This window comes from Ursus maritimus, unplaced genomic scaffold (assembly GCF_017311325.1).
Source record: "Ursus maritimus isolate PB19 unplaced genomic scaffold, ASM1731132v1 scaffold_18, whole genome shotgun sequence".
Classification (NCBI taxonomy): Eukaryota; Metazoa; Chordata; class Mammalia; order Carnivora; family Ursidae; genus Ursus; species Ursus maritimus.
In genome coordinates, this window is record NW_024424230.1 from 24,118,720 (window position 1) to 24,140,797 (window position 22,078).

General features: G+C 50.7%; 1 protein-coding gene across 2 annotated transcripts; it reads right to left on the reverse strand.

Annotated features, from left to right (window-relative positions):
* Positions 1–290: 290 nt before the first annotated feature.
* LIPG (lipase G, endothelial type) lies at positions 291–18,051 on the reverse strand. Of its 2 annotated transcripts, XM_008693105.2 has the most exons (9): positions 17,587–18,051; positions 14,550–14,731; positions 12,732–12,911; positions 11,530–11,641; positions 6,464–6,685; positions 4,740–4,982; positions 3,873–3,993; positions 2,952–3,170; positions 291–1,006 (listed from the first exon to the last, which is right to left on the reverse strand). In XM_008693105.2, exons 1-9 carry the CDS (start codon positions 17,681–17,683, stop codon positions 898–900), a joined length of 1,485 nt encoding a protein of 494 aa, XP_008691327.1. In that variant the 5' UTR covers positions 17,684–18,051; the 3' UTR covers positions 291–897. The 2 variants fall into 2 exon arrangements, with proteins under 2 accessions (XP_008691327.1, XP_040488300.1); XM_040632366.1 differs by lacking the exon at positions 6,464–6,685.
* Positions 18,052–22,078: the final 4,027 nt, after the last annotated feature.

Here is a 22,078-nt window from a genome sequence, read left to right on the forward strand (position 1 = left end):
AAGTGAAACCTCCATGCTCAAGAAAGAGTACAGGCTTCAGAAGAAAGCAACATCCTGCAAAGGTTCACCCTGCCATTGCCAGCTGGGGGACCTAGAAAGAATGACCCAACTTCCTTGAGCCTCAGGTCCCACAACAGCACGCAGGGTTATCACCACCAGCATCATGGGGTTGATGACAAAAGTAAATGAGATCGTAGAGGGAAGGCACGGAACACAGGTGGGCACGCGCCGCGTGCTCGGTGTATGGTGGTCGAATTATTACCCAGCACTTGGGCTGGGGAAGTGGTGGGGGCCAGTGGGGGGCCCGTCTCCATCGTCTTCAGCTGGCACTTAGGCTCAGAGGCTCTGTGATGAATTCCCCCTTTGGATGCACCCACTGCCTCACACCATGAGACCGGCCTTCCTCAATTCTGAAATAATGGGACTCCCGCATGGGGCAATGGGACACTGAAGCAAGATGGGGAGAAACGCCCGCTAGTATCCCCTTATACCAACCAGGGCTCCAGGAACCCTACACATGGGGACTATGTCTTACACTTCTCCTTTACCTCCCACCTGACTCCCCACTCCAAACTGGTGCCCGGAAGGAAACCAGGAGCTCTGGATCCTTCCTACAGCCCTGGTCACCATGAAGAGGTTCATTCTAAGATGGCCTGATTCCCGCGGGGCCATGGGCCATGAACATCTTCCGGGGCAGGCAGACCAAGAGGCAGAAGGACACAACCACCCTCCGACATCCTGCATACTCCACGGATTCCAGCTCCTTCCAATAGGTCGGCTTCATAAGAGAAGGGATTTGTATCGGTTTTGCTGACTGCTGGGTCCCACGTGCCCAGACCCATGTCCAGCACACGCTGGGGCACCTGTCAGCTTACATTGCATGTGAGAAAGTCCCAGTTACCTGGTTTCGTTTTTCATTCCCCAGCCATCTCGACACTTGTGGAACCAGAGCTCTTGGCCAGGGGAGATGCTGGTGTTCTCAAAGTCTTGCACACAAAAAGTTAATCTAGGAGGGAAAAGAAACCACCAATGTAGCCCAAACTCTATACACATCGCTCTGCCTCAGCCAGATGGTGCTTTCTGGATCCAAAGTGGACCAAGCGAGGAGAAAAGGGTGTTTTCATCATGCCACACCCTGACCCAAGCCTTCGAAACTTCCCATTGCTGCTGCAAGTGTCCTAAACGTGTCTCACTCGGACATCTGCCATGATTTGGTTCATGCAGATTTTCATCACTCCCCTTCCACCTTCTTCTGTCTGTCCATCCAAAAGTCTGCCTGCCTTTCAAGGCATAGCCTCTCTGACTCCCAAGCCCTTGACCTTAATAGAAAAGCATCTTGTTATATAAATGTTGTTTTTGCTATTGTTGTTACCTTGTATGGCATGGAGTTAATAATGAATGTCTTATTTTAACATTATACATGCCTCGAATCGCTCATGGATTCCCATACCTGTGGTGAACGGCACACTCCTCAAATGGAGGAATTCACGGTACCTCCAGCAGGGCACTTGTAAATACCCACCGATCAGCAGAATTGGAATTCAGCTGCGAGTCAAAATCAAAGATTCAGAAAATGCTCAGCCAAGAGCATGGGAAGAAATCAGTACTCGAATAAGCATTTCGACTATAACTTACAGCCAAACCATGTGGGCCTCGCTGGTGTAGTTAACATGACACCATGGCCAAAAGATGTATATGAGACACCTGACCCTGATGTATGGGACTGGCGGACTGAAAGGACAAAGGCCACATTCAGAACAGGTTTAAGAACCTTTAGCGGGAAGCCCAAACAGCCCATAAACATATAAGAAGGGGACCCACCTCATGGAGATCAGGAAATTAAAACACATTAACACAACACATTAACACAATTCACACCCAATGGTGAGAGTGTCCCACCAAGTGGAGGTGGGAGGAGGGAGAGGGGAACTCTTACTCTTAGATTGTCCATTTGTCTAAACACCTTGGAAGGAGATTTAATAATATCTAGTCACGTTGGAGAACGCATTTACTGTAACCCCGCGACAGGGGAAGGGTACAAAGGGGCTTTAGCTCTCCCAGTTGCCAGAATCACTCAGACAAGGGACTCAGGCCTCCCCCCACCTCGGCCACGCTGTGCCACAGGCGATGGATGGAAACCGGACACATGAAGAACTGTGATGGAGGAAAAAAAAAAATGGACAAGGTGCAGAGAGGGTGGAGGCTGCTTCCTATCACCCCAAAGCTGGCAGTGACCTCCCAGCAGCCCACAGAAAGACGTGGCCAAGGAAACCCTCCTGTCTTGACAATGGTCTCACCGGCTTCCCTGACTTCTGCTTAGAAGTCGGCTCAGAGAGTCCAGGAACGGTTTTAGGGGCTGACACATATAGGTCTGGAGCTCTCATGCTAGGCTGAAGGTTAAAAACCACGGGGGAACTGCCAGCTGGCATGGCGTAGAGGATTCTCTGTTACTTGACGTCAGGGCCCCACCCCATAATCTTGACTCACGGCCTCCAAAGGAAGGGGATAGTGCGAAAATCAGGTGCTGGGGAAACCGGGGCCTCAGGCAGGCCTCATCTGTGGGGGCTCCCTAGGCTTGCTACTCGAGTTTTCTCTGGACAGGGGCAAACAAAGACATTGGTCGCACGGACCCCATAGCAAAGAGATCAGCAAGGCAGTGCTCCTAAGGAGCCCGTCCAGGAGAAGTCCTCCTTCCTCTGCGCCAACACAGGGTCCAACAAACACAACCGAGGCTGGACTCCAGCCCCCACTTTGCCCACCCCCTCAGCTGAGGGCCTGGAATCAGGACACAAGCTCCACAATGGTTGACAGAGGTCCCGATGTAGAATTCACTTTTCCTTGCAAGGTCTGTGGCGTTGCCCACGTGCTCTGGGCATGGCAAGCCTCGCAGCAAAGGAGAGGACGCGGCAGACGCAGACGCTCTCTGCTCACTGTTGACACGAGGCCCTTACCTCCGCTGAGTTTCCCCAGACTTGACCCGGATTCGCCTGATACTCAGCTCCCGCTCGGTGCTGCGGGGCTCAGACAGGTAGCTGCGAAGCGCCTTCCACAGGTTGTACCAGGACTGAGCTGTCCCCTCCCAGGTGAGTTTGATCTTCAAGAGGTCTCCCAGGTCCTCCTCGGTGTAGACCAGGAAGGTGTTGGTGGCATTCAGCCCGATCTGCTCCACTCTACAAGGGGACACAGGAGCAGGCGTCACTGACCTGCCACTGGAAAACTGCCCCACTGTGTGGGGTGACACAGTGGCAGCACCTGCCCCGCAGTGACTGTGGAGAAACGGGCCCACAGACACCGGTCTCCCTCTGAACTCCCAGCCCCCTCCTGCCTGTCCCCCTCATTTGACACTTGGGGGGCCTGTCCCACCCCATTTGTGTGCGAGAGTATGTGCAGACACACCAGGTCCCCCTGACTAGACCCTGAGCCCTAGGAAGCAAGTACTTGGAGGACATTACTTTGCAATGCCAACATGACTTGGCATGGCACTTTGTACCTTGCGTGCGTTCAACAAATATACACCAATGACTGTGTGCCCTTCCCACATGACAATTAGAAATGGTGCAGGAATGGCATTTACGTTCCAAATTTCCTACAGCCTCAGGTGTCAGGCGTTGCCTGAAATGAAACAGCAGTTTCTGTCCAGCTGATCAGAGCTTCTCATGCTGCTGATTCATCCAGGAGCATCCCTCCCAGAAAGGGTCTGAGTCAAGGGCTTGGGGAAGAGTGTGGACCACAGTTGTTTCTGGAGCACCCAGCCCTTCCCGCCGGCCCTCGGGCCACGCTCCCCTGCTCTTGTTCATAGATTCCCACGCTCACCCATTCTTAGACCAACTTGTTCTTGGCCCTGAACCCATCAAAGGGAGCTCGGGACTTACATTTCCAAAGGCAGAAGCTGGGAGTCTGCGCTGGTACCATAAAGGGTAACATAAAAGTTGGGCTCGATTTCTCCCAACGCCTTGTAGCTGAAGATATGGATTTTCATCTGATAATGGTAAACTGCAGAGACAGCAGAACAAAGGCATTAGTGAGGTTTGCTGGCCATCTCGGGACACCCCGCCTCTAACTGAGTCACCCAGCATGCTGAGTTTTTAGGGGCTGATGTCCCTTTGGTTCAGCCCAGCCTCCAGCCTCCTCTAGCTTCCAGCCTCCCTCTGCTCTTCTGCAGGCCAATGGCGTAAGGGATCACAGCAGTATCGAACGAGCCCCAAACTTGGGGTTCAGGGAATTTGGGATGGGGGAGTTCCAGCCTAGCAACTCTCTAGCTGTGTGACCTTGAATGAAGGACCAAGGTATGAACTCTTTGAACCCCAGCTTCCTCATCTGCAAAATAACACCCACAAACTCCTATGGTCTTAGAGCATATTGTGAAAAGGCAAGACATGATTTTGATTCACTGTTGGACCTATCTCCAATTTGTTGTGACACTCAAATGAGAAAAACATGAAATAGATTTGCAAAAGGCAAATGCAAAGAAATGGAAAATTTCTATCTTAATGCAAATTTAAGATATTGATATTGCGATCAGGGAGTGATGATGGGCATCACGGAAGAAGTCCCCACCACTTCTTTTTAATGATTAACTTTCCCAGGGCATGCATGGCGTCATTTGATCTGCAGTGATTTGATTTCATGGGGCCGGTCCCATCTCCCGGGCCGGGATGTGCGCTTTCTACAACATGGTACTGAGAAGAAGGGAAAAGATGAAGGGCCTTCCTCGGGGCACTGTGGGGACTGAGGTTCACCTCGGAAAGGCATGCCTGCCCGGGTTTTGAGATACATTTTGCTGTTCCTCTTGCTCCTTGTTTTCTTGGCGTTGTACCCAATGCTATTACACCGGTTCTTCCGGCAACTGAGACAGATCCCCTTCTTGAAGCGATTTGAGTCCGTGCACTGGAACGCAAAACTCGGCTTGTCCTGATTCACCAGGGAGTCGACAAAGAGGTGGACAGCCCTCTCATGCTCGCATTTCACCACCTCCGTGATTGCTGGCGGACGGAGAGACAGGGAACAATGCAGGATGAGCCTCTCATCAAATACGGATTATGACCCCAAGGCCCATAGATGTGAAGTCATTGGCTCAGAGTCACACGATCAGTTGGTTACAAAGTTAGGAGTATAATTTGGATTTTCTGGCCCACAGCACATCATAATCTCTTATAACCAGAAGCTAAAGCCAATTGTTCAGTAAATCCTAGGACCTTAAGAAAAATTTGACAAAGCCATCCCATCCCTTCCTCAGTAACACCACGGGCCTTAAGGAATGCCGTCATCTGATGGGGGTCCTGGCCTCGACCTCCAAGCCTTGCAGGGGCTACTTGGATGTTATGACATTGGGAGAGGGCTACAGTCTTAAGACCGAAGGAGAGAGAGGGGACATCTGAAGGGCAGAGATCAGAGTGCAGAGAGTCAACAGGGGCCAAGGTGTAGCAAGACTGCCAGGACCGGAGGCAGCAAGAGAGGGAGTGGGAAACCCGGAAAGAGATTGGTCACTGAGGCCACACATCAGTTTCAGCAGCAAATTCAGTTCAACCCCAGTCTGCTGAGAACAGACTCAGGCATTCAGAAGGTAAATCATAAGTAATGGAGACATCAACTTGGTTTTCCTTCTTTAAAATGTCACAAAAAATCAAATTTTAGTGCATCCATTCTGTAGAAGATTGTACAGCCTTTAAAAAGAATAAGGTAGCGGTGCCTGGGTGGCTCAGTCAGTTAAGAGTCTGCCTTCGGCTCAGGGTCCTGGGATCGAGCCCCACATCCGGCTCCCTGCTCCGTGAGGAGCCTGCTTCTCCCTCTCCCTCTGCTCCCCCTGCTTGTGCACTCTCGCGCTCTCTCTCTCTCAGATAAATAAATAAAATCTTTTTAAAAAAGAATAAGTTAAGTAAATCTATGTGCTCTGATGTTTAAGGATATTCACTATATATATATATATATTTATAAATATATATATTACATATATATTTATAAATGTATATATTATATATATAATGACTGAAAAAGGAAAGTTACAGAACAATTTGATTTCAAAAAATATAATCTCTCTCGCTCGCACACGCGCGCACACACACACATTTGCAAAGAAAAAAAGAACAGAAGGATACATACAAAATTGTTCCTATCAGCTGCCTCTGAAGATTGAAAGAGGAGTGGGAGAAAGGGGTCTACTTTTTGCTCTATGCGATTTTGCATTGCTTGATTTTTTTTCCCAACAAATATATATTCCTCTTCTTATAAAAAGAAATTAATCAATAATAACTGGGACCTCAAAGCATGAGGACGCCAAGCAGAGACCCATAGACGGCTGTTAACAAGCCTATAAAAGGACAAATTGTACACGGGGTTGGCGGCCCCCGTTGGGGCGGGGGCATAATGAAATGAACATCTTTGGGAGCACAACCAGCTCGGGCTGATTTAGGAGATGTGATAACCGAGTCAAACCTCTCCACGAAGCAGAAAATAAGGCACTCACTTCCATATGCGATTGACCCCAAGACGTCGTTGAGTCCACAGCCCGGCTGGAAGTCACCCCCGTTGGGGTAGATGTCGATGTGGCCCACGGGCATCTGAATCCCGATGCTCAAGCCGAAGGAACGTGTGTAGGTGTGGAGGACATCCACGAAGTCCGCATCGTCAGGGGACAGCCTCCTGTGGATGTCCACCCCTTCGAACAAGGGCCCGGCGGGATCCAGACCTACAGCAGAAGGGGGAGCCAAGGCCAACTGTGTCAGGTGTCCCACATCCACGAGTCCTGACTTCAAAGTAAATCCACGTGTGCCCATGAAGGCATCCGCGGAGCCAAGCCCCGTAAATCTGGAACCGTGTGATGCCCACACTTGGGGACCCTGCACTTTCTTCTCGACAGACTCAGAGAGCTGGCTGCCAGGTTCACAATGACATGCAGCTCCCAGGAGCCCCAGACTGTCAGAAATGGAGCAGTTCTAGAAAGAACGCAGGCTGGCCGAACTAAGCCATTTGTCCCATTTATTCTGCCACTGAAAGCCGTCCACAGCCTTACTTTAGCAGGCCTTTAATGCAATAACCAAGCTACCTGCCTCTTTTGGAGGGAAGACTCAGTTTACCCAAACTGAGCTATTTGTATATGGACTTACTCTTCCCCTTCCTTTAGTGATGAATCAAGCCCAAGGGTGGAATGGTGAGATCAGGGGTAGGGGCCACACCAGACACACTGAGGAGCCATATCCCAGGCCTCCTGAATTCCTGTATTTTGCAGCTAGAAGGAGAACTCTTTTTGCCTGCAAACTTCCGGCACTGAACAGGCAAGCAGCCATGTAGAGAGAACTGGTTCTCACATTTGAAACAGCACAAATATCACTGGGAGCTTGTTGAAAATTCAAATGCTACTATGTAGCTATAAAAAAAAAAAACTCTGGAAGGAGGGGCGCCTGGGTGGCTCAGTCGGTTAAGCGTCTGCCTTCAGCTCAGGTCATGACCCCAGGGTTCTGGGATCGAGCCCCACATGGGGCTCCCCACTGAGCAGAGAGCCTGCTTCTCCCTTTCCCTCTCCCTCTGCCTGCCGCTCCGCCTGCTTGTGCTCTCTCTCTCTCTAATAAATAAATAAAATCTTTAAAAAAAAAAAAAAAGACTCTGGAAGGACACACAAGCCACTGGCTACGTAGTAGCAACAAGAGAAGACTTTTATTATGGAACCACATGAATGTAAACCATTCAAAAAAAGAGTTTGCAAAGCATGAGATGCAGTTTCCCCAAACCTCTCGGGATTCTGATGGCTCCGTCTGGTGTGGAGCCCGGAAATGTGTATTTATGCCCCAGGTGATCCTAAAAGGAGGTGGTCTATGAACTACATAGGAAAAACTCCTCCCCCCGTCAGTATCATCAACACCATTGAACCCGAACATCTTAATCCATCCAGTTCACGTGAGATAGTAAGAGATTAAGTGCTTGTCGGTGCGAACACTAGCCGCTATTACCAAGCTCAAGTAATTCTGGGAGCCGAACTCATGCCAGCCTGGAAGGCTCTCTGCCCTACAGACACAGGGAGAGGGCCTGGAGAAAGTTGAGAATACTGTGCACTGTTTAGTCTAGAACAGTGGTTCTCAGCTGGGAGTGATTTTGCTCCTAAGGGGACGTTTGGCAATGGCTAGAGACATTTTTCATTGTCACAGTTGTGGGGAGAGGGAGAGAAGCTGCTAGCAGCTCGTGGGAGGAGGCCGGGGGGGGGGAGCAGATAAACACCCAGTAAGGCTCAGGTCAGCGCCCACAACAAAGCATTAGCTGACCCAAAATGTGAACAGTGCCGAGGCCTGGAAACACCGCATCAGAGAGGAGTGAAGACTAAGAACAGAGTCATAAAAGGAGGAGATGGGTAACAGAACCCATCAGATCCCAGCGCAAGCACACTGTGAGGCTTGAATCACTGGGGTGATTTCAGACAAAACCATAGGCAGAGCTATTGTCTGGAGCGGACAGTAAATTTAGGAAACTCATCACTCAGGAGTACTGTAGAGGCTGAAAATAAACAGGTTCCAGAAGCTTCGAGAAATGCCCGTATGACCAAGGCAGTAAGGAAGCCCGGCCTGTCTGGTGGCTCACCCGTAGGCCAGGGCCCCAGAGGAGGATGGCACGAAAGCAGTGACCCCCCAAGCACGGCCCACGATGACTCGGTTCAGAGGCTTCCAAGGGCTACAGTACCAACACAGGCGGCCTCCCCCTGCCTCTTGCTATGTTTTCGGGAAGAAAGAGAGAGAGAGAGAGAGAGAGAGAGAGAGAGAAGACCATCCTGCTTTGCAACCAATACAAGAGAGGGGCTCTTTGCTTGATGCGAACAAAAGTCTCCACCAGACGGTCACTGCCATGGAAACCAAGCTGAGCTGGAGGAATGCGGGCGGCTGACTGGGCTTCTGGAGAACACAGCTGGGAAGGGAGGGGGCGGGGGCAGGCTGAGCATCACCTACCCAGACTCACCCAGCCTGACACAACGCCAGCGCTCAAAGACGCTGGGGAAAAGTTGCACAACTTGCTTTTTTAAACTAGGAATAGAAGGGAGAGCTTGTCCTCGCCAAAAAAAGAACAGGTGGAGAACCGCCCCTTCTTCCATTCGGTCAGAGCCTTTCCAAAGATGTTCTGTCCAGCAAACGGAACACATACACGCACGCACACGCATGCACACCCGGAAAACCTCCGCACTCAGGCCTGGAGGGTGGGCCCTGCTGCATTTCAATCGCTATTTTATCTGCACTGACAAAGGAGAGGTGGGATGGCGCAGGTGGCTAGGTACGGGCTCGGCAAGCCGACAGCCTGGGTTTGAATCCTGGCCCTGCTACTTAGAATGTAAGATGTTGTTCCCATTATTTAAGCACCGAGTCCTAGTTCCCGCATCTGTAAAATGAAGCTGAAAGGCCCCTGTGGTCCCATTGCGATGGGTCTTAGAGATAGCATAAAGTCCTTGTCACGTCTTAGATACTTGACATTAGGAAGAATCTGGCCCAGTGTCTGTACAGAGTGGACACTTAATTCATAGTTCTTGAATGAATGAATGAATCTACTTGCTTATTTGTAACTAACTAGACACAAGTTCAATTAGAAATCTATGACCTCTTCCCTAGTATCACACAGAATTCTCTCAAAAGCCTAATCTCTCCACAGCTCTAATCCAAGCAAGACCACGATTCAGGTGTCCCCCCCCCCCGTTGTTGAATGCACAATGGCATCACGAGCTGCAGTCTGGTTCTTCTACTAGTTGGGACCCCCTGGTTCTCAGGCCCATGGGAAGTCTACCAACGGAGAGGGGAGGAGAGAACACACACCTCCCCCATCAGACACGCACAACAGCATGCATCAGGTGAGCCACATACCCTCTGAGAGGCTGCTTGGCAACGGGACAGAGGGTCCTCCTTCCCACCGTGCTCACCAGGCCCCTGCCCACAGAGACAGGCTGGAGGAAAGGGGCGTGCTTCGGACAGGCAGACAGCACCAAGCACTGATTAGCATTCGGCCAGCAGAGCCCGCATCTCAGCAGCTGCCACCCAGGCAGGGGGAAAGAACTGGAAAACTCTTCCCTAGCCCCATCTCATTTCAGATTCAGGAAAGGGGGACGGGAGGATCCGCAGCTTGTCCTTGCAAGCCAAGGACCCTCATGGGGGTGGGGGAGGGGGTTGGGGACATGATACTCGTATGCGCTGCAGTTTGAACAAGGCTGGTCTGGCTCTGAAACATCATGCCTGTCACTGGGGGCCGGGGATGCTGCTAGACAATGGAACCCAGAGTGCCTTACAGTGGACCAGCTTTGCACCAGCAATGGGTTAATGAGCAGTCACGTGACCACACAATCGCATCCACCTGGATGCTTAGGCCCCACAGTCTTGGTAAACAAAAATGAGGCTCTCTATGCTAAATCAAATAACTGGGCCTATGGGTGTGTGTGTGTGTGTGTGTGTGTGTGTGTGTGTGTGTGTGTGAGACTGAAGCCCAGAGATGACTGGAGGTGGGCCAATAAAATTTCACAAATATATGTGTTTTTAAACCTACCCCACTAGCTTAGTGCTAAAACCTGAAAATCTACCTTTACTAAATCGTTTGTTAGCTAAGGACTCCCTTCTTCCTGCTTTAAAATAAAAACCCTGCCAGGAAAGAAACTGATCAAATCTTTCTTTTTAGGTGACCAGTTGGGCCCTTGGTATCTTGGAGGCGAGAGGGAAGCTGGGAGTGAAGATGAATCAAAGAATTCTGGAAGGAAGATAAAAGTTTAGGGCAACAAATTTGCCATTAATTTCAGCCTAGAGGAAGCACAAAAATGGGAAAGAAAATCACACTTTTCAAATCATTGAATGATTTAAGCCAAACACACATCAGAAGGTCACCAAGTCGGAAAATGCAATTTTTTCCTTGACGACCTGGGTACCAACATCGGAACAGTCTCTTTAATGACAAAGTTGAAGCATCCATTCTAAACAGATAATTACCACTAATAAACATGCCAGCAAAACGTGCTTTTTCCGTTGGGAAAAGGTTGTAGGTGGATGAAACAGAAATAAGGCAGAATTCAAACTAGAATCCACTCGTTCCGTTCCCTGGAGGCCCCGAGCATCACTGGCAGATGACAGCGTGAACCCCAAAGGTTCACAGGTCAGGATCCACCGCAGTTCTGCACGTTAGTTATTAGCTGTTCGCTCCTGGATGTTTCCTCGCCTGTCAGACTAGACCGGTGGTTTTCAAACTGTGTTCCCTGGTGCTCTGGGACCCTGAGATTTCTCTGGGGAAGGGGAAGGCCTCATAGCAAAGTGAACACTACCCACCATCTTTCCAGCTTCGACCAGATCATCCCTTCTGTTTCCTCTATCCGGGTCCCTCACAAGGTCAACTTGAAAGAAGGACTCTGTGGCTAAAAAGAACCCTGGAAAGCTCTGGGTTAGATATCCTCCGGGTCCCTTCCAAAGCTAACGCTCTACGGCTCCCCCGTGCAGCCTCTGCGGGAGCACTGCGGTTCAGAAACGCCAGCTTGGCAGAGGGGCTGAAGGAGCCTGGGGGTCAGCCCGCAGCGCAGGAAGCAGATCCTACCTGTGATTCTGCCCACCGTGCCCTTCACGAAGTTGCCGGCGTACCCAGCCACGTGAGCTCCGAGGCTGTAACCGATCAAGTGGACATTCCCAAGAGAAAAATCGTCCTTTTCCTGCGGGAAGTCACAAAAGTGTGTGAGTGAAGTGTGTGATCCTGAGCCCACAGGGTCACCAACAATTCGACAATTCTGTGGCCATAAGGAAGAGCCAGGGGAACCGGGGACAGAGGCTTGCCAGGGCGTCACCCGCATTGCTGGCAGCCAGGGAAGGGGAGGGCAAAAGGACTTTACGGCACGTTAAATGCCTAGTGCTGAGGGCAGGGTGGAAGTTATGACCAGAAGCTACATCCCTGACCCTTTGGCTACACTTCCATTCCCTCGGGCACTAGGAGAGGTGGGGGTGCCCACGCGGAGGACAAAGCCACTGGACCCACTGGGGAGTAAGCACCAGCCACAGCCCTCAGCAGCCTACTCTCTCCCCGCTTCTTCGGCTGCAGGAGCTGCTGGCCTACTCACCACAAGCCCAGAGAGAGGGCGCTTTGCTGGCAGAGTGAAGAGGTGGGGCCTGGACCCCACAGCTCAGAAACCAAGCCCTACAAAACAACCCAGGCAGAGAACTGGGGTACTGCTCGAGAACCCTGACTGGACTGCTGCCAGGATTTATCAGATTCCATGGGCAAAAGGAAGGTCAGACTGGAATTGCCCAGATCATGGGGTCACTCTGCCAGTACACCCCTGCCTCCGGGTAAGTCTGCTGATCTCAGGCAAATCATTAACCTATAGAGAGTAAACGTAAGGCCTTGAGATCTGTTTTCCACACTTAATATTTTAAGCATGGCGTTCGACTGCATTTGTTGGGACCAACCTTCTCTTCCTCTTCAGAGGAAAAGAGCAGACTTCGGTAAGTTTTCGCGATTTCAAGCTGGTCCTGGCTCCTGACTATTCCCAACCTGGGGGCATCAGCAAGTAATGACCCATCAGGCAAACTTTCTCCTGGCAAAGAATCCAACAGGCAAGATCCAGAGAAATCTCAATAACTAGAACGCTTTCCAAAGTTCCAGCTTTCAAGCATTTCAAGCAATACTTAATTCAGTAAAAATTTGAATCCCGAAGACATTTTTAGACTCCTGGAGTGTTAACACAGTCTGAGCTGTATTTACTTAAGATGGTTCTGGTTCAAGGTCTTGTTCTTAAAAGCGGTTACCTGCAGCCAATCGAGCATCCTTGCAACACTGTGTCCCACCACCCTGGTGTTATTGACCGCGTCCGTGTAAAGCTTGTGGGCCAGGGGAAGCCAGTCAACCACGACAACGTTGGCTTCTTTCTCTCGCATCTGCAGGGCTGACACCAGCTTGTAAAGCCAACTTTCAAACATGCCGCTCATCTGCAAAGAAAACAGGACATTTAAGAAAAAAAAATTCTTCTTATGGGTTTCGTAAGTCCTAAGAATATGGAATTCAGTTCCATGACCCTCACTCCAGCCAGTTCCAGAACTTTCCCAATGGCTGCTCAGGCACCAAACATTTGCACATGAGCAGGGCTGGCCATAGGCAGGATTGCTATGTGAGTGTTTGTCTTCCATTGCTCTTTATATCTTGCTTTTCCTATCAAAATTTCCATAGCTGGTGTCTGAGGCTTCCACCCACTGTCCAGTAGGGCCACCATGAGGTAAGTGTTGGTGGCCATTCTGGCCTGGGGTTAGCCTGAGTCCCTGTCAGACAAGCACATGGCCCCAAAGGTTGCCCTGGAGAATTAGCTTCTCTATGGGAGATGCAAGGAGATGGTATCTCCTAGGCAAATGCAGAGTTAACAGATGACCCCTTCCCACAACCCAACTCTGCCATCCGTCTTGATTCCAGAGTAGGGACGATCTCTCCCTGGAATCCCAAATTAGAACTCAGAACACATTTTCCCACAGAAACAAAGTTATAAATAGTGCCTAGGTCCAGTTGTAAACCTATCTACATGTACATTATTAGATAAATAGATTTTCTGTGCCTAGCCTGGGAACCCAAACGCCATTTACAATCTTGCTTCTATGGGAAACTGCTGTTCCAAGTTCCAAACAGATTACAAAAGAACTTTCTGGAATGCAACCCATTTGTAAGTTGCAGGCAGTTTGTATTTGCATTTTGACAGGGGGGCTTAAAAAGGTTCAGTTGCATGATTCTAATTGTAGGCTGTGGGATAAGGATAGAGAGCCAAGCCCCTAACCATCTCTCCAGGCATATTAGATAGATAGGCACCTACCCCCCCAACATACCCCCAGGCCTGACCCCAGCAGTTGGTGATAGACCTAAAGACCCAGAAAGCATGTAACGGATATGAATTTCTCATCATTAAAAGGAGGAATGTCCCCTCCCAATTAGCCCAGGCAGAAACCTGCTCACTTAATAGTGTCATTTTCCTACAGACCATCATTATATGAATGAATAAACCCCTCGCTGGTCAAAAGCTTCTAAAGCCGAGCGTTAAAGCCCTTTTTTGTTGAAGTTTGTCATGGGCCTTTCAATGTGAATTGCTCAGCTAGGGCACATAAAGAGCCCCAATGCCTTTAACCGGAGCCATCTCTATGCAAACAGGAGGGCACCATGCCAACGGCGGCCAGCAATCCAGGCCAGCTGGCTCTTCATAGACTCTCAGAGCCAGTCAAGTTGCTGAAGTTCAGCTCAGCTCTTAGGGAGGGACGGCCCCCGCGAGGCAGTGGTTGACCAATGTAATTAAGTGTAATTAGAGGGCCCCTTAAGAGCCAGTGGAGCTGGGCCGCTGCCTTCAGGAGAGCCCCTTTCTGAAAGCCCGCTGTGTGCCAGCATTAAATACCACCCTGCTGGAGTCCACATTGCCCCCTCAGCGAAGTGCCCATTACATTCTTCACAGCTGTCTGCAACACAAGCAGCCACAAGAAAAGAGGGGGAGAGCGAGAGAGAGCAGAATCGGGAAGCACCAGTCTTCTTTTTAATTGACCAAAACAAAGGAAACCAAATCTTGTGTCGAGCGGCAGCGCTCCCTCCCCGGGGCTCACCGTCCATCCATGAATGATGAAAAAGGTTTTGGCCGTCACGTTGAAACCACAGTCTTCCAAGGGCTGGTTGTGGCCGACGGAGAGGTAGCATCCTTCGTGGTCTGAGTCCCCAGAGGTGCGGAGGCTGAATCTCACGGGAGGTTTGGCAGCAACCTGTACATTCCTGGGTTTGTGGTGCTCATCTGGGGGAAAAGGAACAGTGCATGGGTGCCTCTAGCGGACTCGGACAGTGAGAGACCTGGGGTCTAGTTCTAGTTTAATCTTGAGCACATTACTTAATTCTCTGGGTTTCAGTTTTTATACCTGCCGAATGTTTTCTCCTCACTTCCCAGGAGAGTTGCACAGATATGATAAAGAGACATCTCCTCCATATTTAAGAATATTCGTTAGTCATGAGTATTCATTACTGACTCTGAAATAAACAGGTGTCTCTTGCTCTCCTTTCCTCCTCCCTATCAAATGAGTTCTCCTTCCCTCAAGTGACTACTTGGTCCTTGATTCTCTTTCCTGAAATGCTTGGGACCAGCGGAGATGCAGAATTCAGAATGTTTCAGATTTTAGAAAGGCATATGGCGCATAAGCCATGTGGTACGTGACATCCCCAGTGCCGTCCGGGACATTCCCCAGTCGTCAAACACACGAATATTCCTGCAGGGAAACACAGAACTACTCACCACTCAAGGAAAAAGTAACGATTATAGATAGCCTTCATGTCAATTCTGGTCAGTTTTTGCTGCCAAATGAGCCCAGGACAGGTAAGGCCGAGTCTTGCCAAATTACCAAACAAATGTTCCAATTTCTAAAGATTCTGGATTTTGGAATTAGAGATAAGAAGCTATCGTACAGTGGGCTTCCCCTAGCATTCCCAGCTGGATTCCAGCACTTACTCCGAAGACTTCCCGCATCCTCAGGATTCCCTGCCGTACCAGACATGAGCCAGACGTTCTTCTAGTTTGTTAAATAAATGGCTGAAGCCATGGGGCAAATTCATAAAAGCAGCAAAACTGCTCCTTTCCGCTCCACTGCTCACACACAGCACCCAGCTCCCAAAACACTGCGGATGTCACTGAGGACCCTACAGCCTCTTAACTCGAAGCACTTCACCACCACGCAATTAGGGACAGTCATAAACGAACCCCATCCAGCTTTCTTCCAGCCATCCAGGAAACTATCCCTTGATGACAGGCTTGGAAATTAGCAAATCAAAGTCTCCTATCACCCAGAGAAGCAAGGGAAAAAATACCAAATGACCACTCCAGGAGTTTTCATTTATCCCAGAGCTAAGAAGCAAATGGAATCATGGAAGGAGAGACCAAGATGGTAGAGAAGGTGACAGTGGGGAGGAAAAGAATACACCAGATGTAAAAGGATAGGGTTCCAGAAAATGCAACTAAATATACAGGAGCAGACCTCGGGTTAACTGTCATTAAAGTAATGAACAAAAGCCCCAACCAGCAGAAATTTGAACTATGGACAAAAATGGTCTGCCTCCCCAGTTCCCACCCAGGTAGTCATTCACAGAGACCAGATGGGGAATTGTAGGACAAAAGGACAAAAGGCTTCTGGCTTCCTGGGACAGATTTGTGGATGAACCCACATATCGACATAAAACATTCCCCTGAGTATCTGGCCTTCTCTGACTCCAGAGTTCTCCAGCTTCATTCCTACTACTTTTAGCCCGGGTCACTTCAACCTCTGGGACTTTATCATTGTTCTTCACCCATGTTGCCCTTACGGCTCATTCTCTTATGTCCTTCAGTTCCTCGGTCCGTGGTCAAACTTCACAGTGAGGGAAGACTGACCACAGATTAAAACTACGCCACCTTCTCCCACCGGCACCCTGTTCCTTCCTCTGCTTTACTTTTCTCCCCCTGAGCATCGTTTATATATTTTAATGAGTTTACTGTCTGTCTTCCCACTACTGGATATAAGCTCCACGAGGCAGGGGTCTTCATCTGTTTTGCTCACTGTTGTATCCCCTCCTCCTGGAACAGTGCCTAGCACTAAGCAGGCACACAATAAATCCTTTCTCGGCTGACAGGATGGCCCACAAATACTCAGAATCGTGGAATATAGAATTTGGAAGGAACGTAAGCGTTTTACAGGAGAGAAGCTAGAGATGTGACCTACCCCAGGTCACAGTCCCAGTTAGCGCTAAACATGTTAGGTAAAGCAAGGCTTTCCCATTCATTCAAATTAACCTGCCCACGTGTACATAAACCGACATGAACCAACATCATGTCCATGATGGCTCAACCTCAGCAGAATAGTAGAAGATGAGATAATGGGGTGGGGTTTGGGGATCTCCCCTCTCCCCTGCTTAACTGATTGACTTGACACACCCGATGGGTGATCCTACCCTCATTCCACCAGGACAGGCTTTCTGTAATGGAAGAGACTGCCATACAGAACTCCGAAGGAAGAAAAGCCAGCATCTAGGAGGAGGAAGGTGAAGAGAGGTGGGTAGGAAGAGGAAGAGCCCTGATTGGAAGGGTGTAGGGGGTTGGAGGCTGGCCACCTGGGGGAATAAGCCCAGCAGCTTTCAGCCGTTACTCACCAAATGCTACCCGCAAGCACTAACCAAACCGGAGCCAGCTACGCTGCCCCCTTAACTTTCCAAACACCTACACCCAGATCAGAAGGAGGGGCGCCAGGCGATTTAGCTCTAACAGCCTTCTTGCCTCGCAAAGGACAAGGTTGAAGAGCAGCGGCAGCCGACTTTGCTGGTTGGACGGCACTGATCCAGAGAACCTTATCATGGAAGGGGTGGGGCGAGGGGGTGAGCTCACGGGCCAGTGCACCCGCCGGCCCGCGGCTTCTCCGATGCCTCGCTGGGGATGTCCTCTTCAGAAGCGCCAAGGAGCAAGTGAACTGCAAAGCTCATTAGGAGGAGCAACTGGGCAGTGAGAAAGACAAGAGGATTTCGCAGGCACCAGGAGAGGCTGGAAAGGGGTCGGCAAGCCAGAGAGGGGACGTGGCACAGAGAAGTTGGGGGGGGGGTGAATGGGGGGGGGTAATAAGAATAAGTGCACGTTACCTTGCAGCCGTCCCTCCGGACCAGGGGGCGTGGAGCTTCCCGCCGCAAAGCAACAATAGACGCTCCAGAGGCAGAGCAGAGGGACGGAGTTTCGCATCCTTCCCCGCCACACCCCCTTCCCCGAAACAGGGCTGAAAAAGAGAACACCTCTCGGGGTTTCTAGCAGCCCGCGTGGGTAAGACCCAAAGTGGGCAGCCCTCTCTCGACCAGAGAGCGGTGGCCTTAGCCAGCTGCAGGTGAAGGTGGGAGTGAAAACTTGGCTTATCTGAGCCGCGGGGAGTGGCGGGGAGTATGAAGGGGCTTGAACTGGATCTGCCCTCACCCGTGCCGCCCGCCCGGGAAGCCAGGACTTGCCGCTGTCACTCCTCGAACTCCCGGCGAGGTAGTTTTTTAAAGTATGGGAGTCATCTGACCCATCGCCAGATGGTGATTTGCATAATTTATTCCCGTCCCCGGACTCTGATTGGTCACACCTTCGCTGACGCAGGAACCGAGACTCCCCAAAGTTTGAATGAAAGCGCCTCACACCCACCGCGTGGAAGCTCCGCACCGGCAGCCTCGCTTCCAACCACGCCCGCTTGGCTGGCAGCCGAGCTCCCGCCACCCCACTTCCTCCTAGTGCCGGCTCTCGGACCCCAGACTCTCCGCTCGCCCCCGCCGCCCCACGGGGGACACTGCCCCGAAACGCTGCGCCCGCTAGGAACGCGATCCCCGGAGAAGGCAGGTTATCCTTTCCCAAGTGCAAAGCCAGCCCTGCGCACGAAATGAGCTTTCCGCGCAGCCAAGAGTCAGGGTGGAGGAGAGTCACTAGGTCACCCTTTGGGTCCTTCTCTTCTCGAGCTCCCCGCACCCCCAGCGAGGCCCGAGCGCGACAGGTGCGTACAGAGTGATCTGACAATAATCGGGCAGAGCTGAGGCGCTGTGGGCTGTGGCCTGGGCTTTTCAGGATCGCACGGACCCTTTTCAGCGGCACTGTTCCGCCACTAGCAGCAGAACTTCGGGAAAGCCACCCAGCTTCTCTAAGGTCGTTCGGTCGTCCGCAGTACTCCGGTGGTAACAGTTTCCGCAGCTTAGGGATGTTGGGGAAATTAAGAGAGATCTTGTCTTGGAGGTGGAGCGCTAGAGGGATACCAGGCGGCACTCCCCAAAGGCACAGTGAGCCAAACTTAAGAGGTCTCAGACGCGTGACCAGCGCCAAGTCTCGGCCGACGCGCGCAACTACCTGTTGAGTGGAATTAAGCAGCAGCTTCTTCCTTTCCTTGGTCATTTTTTCCTTCCTGTCCTTCCCTTTCTTGATCCGCGTCCTCCCTTCTCCCTCCGGGACTGGCTCCGGCTCCCCGGCTCCCCGGCTCGCCGGAGGGACCCCGGGACTGAGAACGTAGAGCGCCGGAGACCTTGGCGGTGAGTCCGCTTCTGGCGCCCGGGAGCCAGAGCTGAACGTTGGGGCACCCGCGGGGCGGCCGAAGGGACAACCGGGGGGCGGCTGCGCCAGAACAGCCCTTGGGGGTAGGAAGGGCAGAAGGCGCCACGACAGGGCTGCGCTCCGCGGTCCCTTCGCGTTCCAGCCAGCCGGAGCTGGCTCTAAGACTGCACCTTTGAACCTCGAGTAACCCCACCTTCGCAGGGAGCCGGTCCCACTCTTGCCTGGGGAGGAAAATGCCCCGACAGCCTCGCGCCCCTCTCTTCCTGATGTCGGGGCCCCAGCCGGGGAGATCGGTGTGGGGAAACCAGTCGGGAGAAGCAGGTCCTGTTCCGGCCTATCCTCGTTACTTCTGTTACTCCTGCTGCCAACGGAGCACGCTTTGTCCCTCCCGTGTGCTATAATACATTAACAAGAGGCAGGCTGGCTTTACTATTTAGTCTTAAACCCCGTGCACTTTATGGGATGGTAAATGGCACCCCAGATATGTTCCCTCCCCTCCGCTCCAGCTCTCCTCCATTGGTAAACAAAGCAGAGTAAGTCGGGTATTACCTGCCTTTTGCAGACAGGAAAGCGAAGTCATGGGGACAGGCTGTAGGTTTGAAGGACGTTTTGACAACCAGGTCTCTCTCCTCTGCTGTTTAATCTGGCCGGCTGGCTTCTAAATATGTGCTCTTGGAAACCATGTCCCCCATCTTCCATGCCTCAGCGGCAAAAATCCCCTTTTCTGTCCTGAGTCGCTCAAAGCCATAGTCCCTTAGGACCTTAACTGGACAGTGTGGAGCATGTGTCGTGGGGGTCGTTGCCACATATGAGATTCCCTAGGGGAACCAGGTATTTCTGCAAAGTTGCTATCCTACCTGGGGGAAAAAAAACCAAAAACAGATTCAACAAAATCAATATCCATTTTTTTTAACTGCCAAGGTTATGAAACACTCTAAGTTTTATTGCTGGTTGGTTAGAGTGCCCTCCTGTGTCTCTATATTAAAATATAATGTAAGAAATGGCAAAGGACATAATGAAATTACAATCACAGCATATGAGTAATGTATAACATCAACTGTTTGTTATACTTCATACTTTCCAGAAGAACCATGAGGATATCTGGGGAGCCTCCTGTGTGGAGGAAGTCCCTATCTGGGGAGTTTCAGCAGAAAATTCTGTTTGGGGGTGCCTGGGTGGCTCAGTTGGTTAAGCATCTGCCTTCAGCTCAGGTCATGATCCTGGAGTCCCAGGATTCAAGCCCCGCGTCGGGCTCCCCGCTCAGCGAGGGGCCTGCTTCTCCCTCTGCCCCTCACCCTGCTTGTGCTCTCTCTCGCTCTCAAATAAATAAATAAAATCTTTTTTAAAAAAGAAAATTCTGTTTCTGTTGCAGTCAAAATTTCAAGGTCTCGGCCTACCCTAGTAAAGGATTCTGTCATTCGTTTTGCCTGCCAACATGTGAAGGCACCTTTCTATGTTAAAGGAATGAACTCCCCCTTTCTGAGAGCTTTCCAGCCTCCCTTGCAGGTAGAGTTTAAATTCGGCCAGTCAAACTCTGACCTGGGAGCTAGTGAGGCCAGAAGCACGTGGCCACTCCACTCTACCGGCACAGCCAGCTCTGGTTCTCTGGGGCAGCTGTGGGACCAGCAGTTAGACCAGTCTGCAGTGGGATTTGGCCACTGCCACCTGCCTGAATGCTCTCCCAAGCCTGGTTCCTCTGCCCTGCAGAGATTGGGGATTACTAGCCAATATCATTTTAATGAGTTCCTCTTCAGCATAATGAGCCCAAAACCGTATTGCTTACAGCTAAGAAGATGACTCAATCACCTGAGGTTAACTGAGCTGCTACTACAGGTGAAACAGCAGGCTGAGCACCCCAAGGAAGGTTCGAGAGGCCAACCCTGCTCCCGTGAACCCAAGGTAGAAAGTTAGAAGTGGCAACAGAGTGCTGGGCAGGAGTGCCGTCCAACAGAAATACAAGCCCCACGTCTTGATCAGCTCGGTTTGCAGTAACAAAATACCATGGAGTGGATGGCTCAAACAACAGAAATTTATTTTCTCACAGTGCTGGAGGCTAGAAGTCTGAAATTAGGATGCCAGCATGGTTGGGTTCTGATGAGAACCCTCTTTCTGGCTTGTGAATAGTCGCCTTCTCACTGTGTCCTCACACAGCAGGGAGAGAGACAGAGACAGAGTGAGCAAGCTCTCTGGTCTCTTCTTATAAGGGGCACTAATCCCATCATCAGGGCCCCAACCTCCTGTCCTCATCTAAATCTCATTATCTTTCAAAGGCCCCCGTCTCTAAATACCATCACACTGGAGGTTAGGGTTTCAACATATGAATTTGGTGGGGGGCACGATTCAGTGCGTAATGCCACATATGTGATTTTACCTTTTCTAGGAGCAACACAAAAAGATAAAAAGAAACATGTGAAATTAATTTGCTAAATTGATTTGACCACAGAAACCTCATCCCACGAAGAATTTAGTGAAGGCTCAGAATTCTGCAAAAACGTCGTTTGGAAAGCCCTGGATTAGGAACTGTAACCACAGAGGAAGTTAACTGAGGCTGTTTCAATCTCCATTTCGTCATCTGACCTCAGCTCTCCCATATGCTGAAGGCAGCTTTGGGTAGGCTTGTTGGGGTTCGCTTGTATGTTTGTGTTTGCCCCTCCTTTGCAAACCCACAACTTCAATACCTGGAATTCTTTCATTTAGAAGACTTCTGAAGGGCGGGAGCTGAGTAATTCTCCCTAATAAAGAGATGTTCCCGCAAATTCACATATACAGTTTACATGTGGCTGTTTTCCTCCTGCGTCTATACAGGCGTGGAGTAGGTCAGATACTGGGGGTTGGATGGTTTAAAGCAACTGACCTGAGAAACCAACCAGGCCCGGCACGTTATTTTGGGGAGAGATAGTACAGTACGCAGCGCTGGGCTACATTATCAGGATGAGACCCAGGGAAAGGTTATTAAGCCCCCTTCACGCCTCCCACCCCCCACAAAGCCAGGGTGGTTCAGTTCTGAGTGCCATTTAATTCACTGTTAGTATACTATCTTCTCCAACGAGCCCTACAAACGAAAACTAA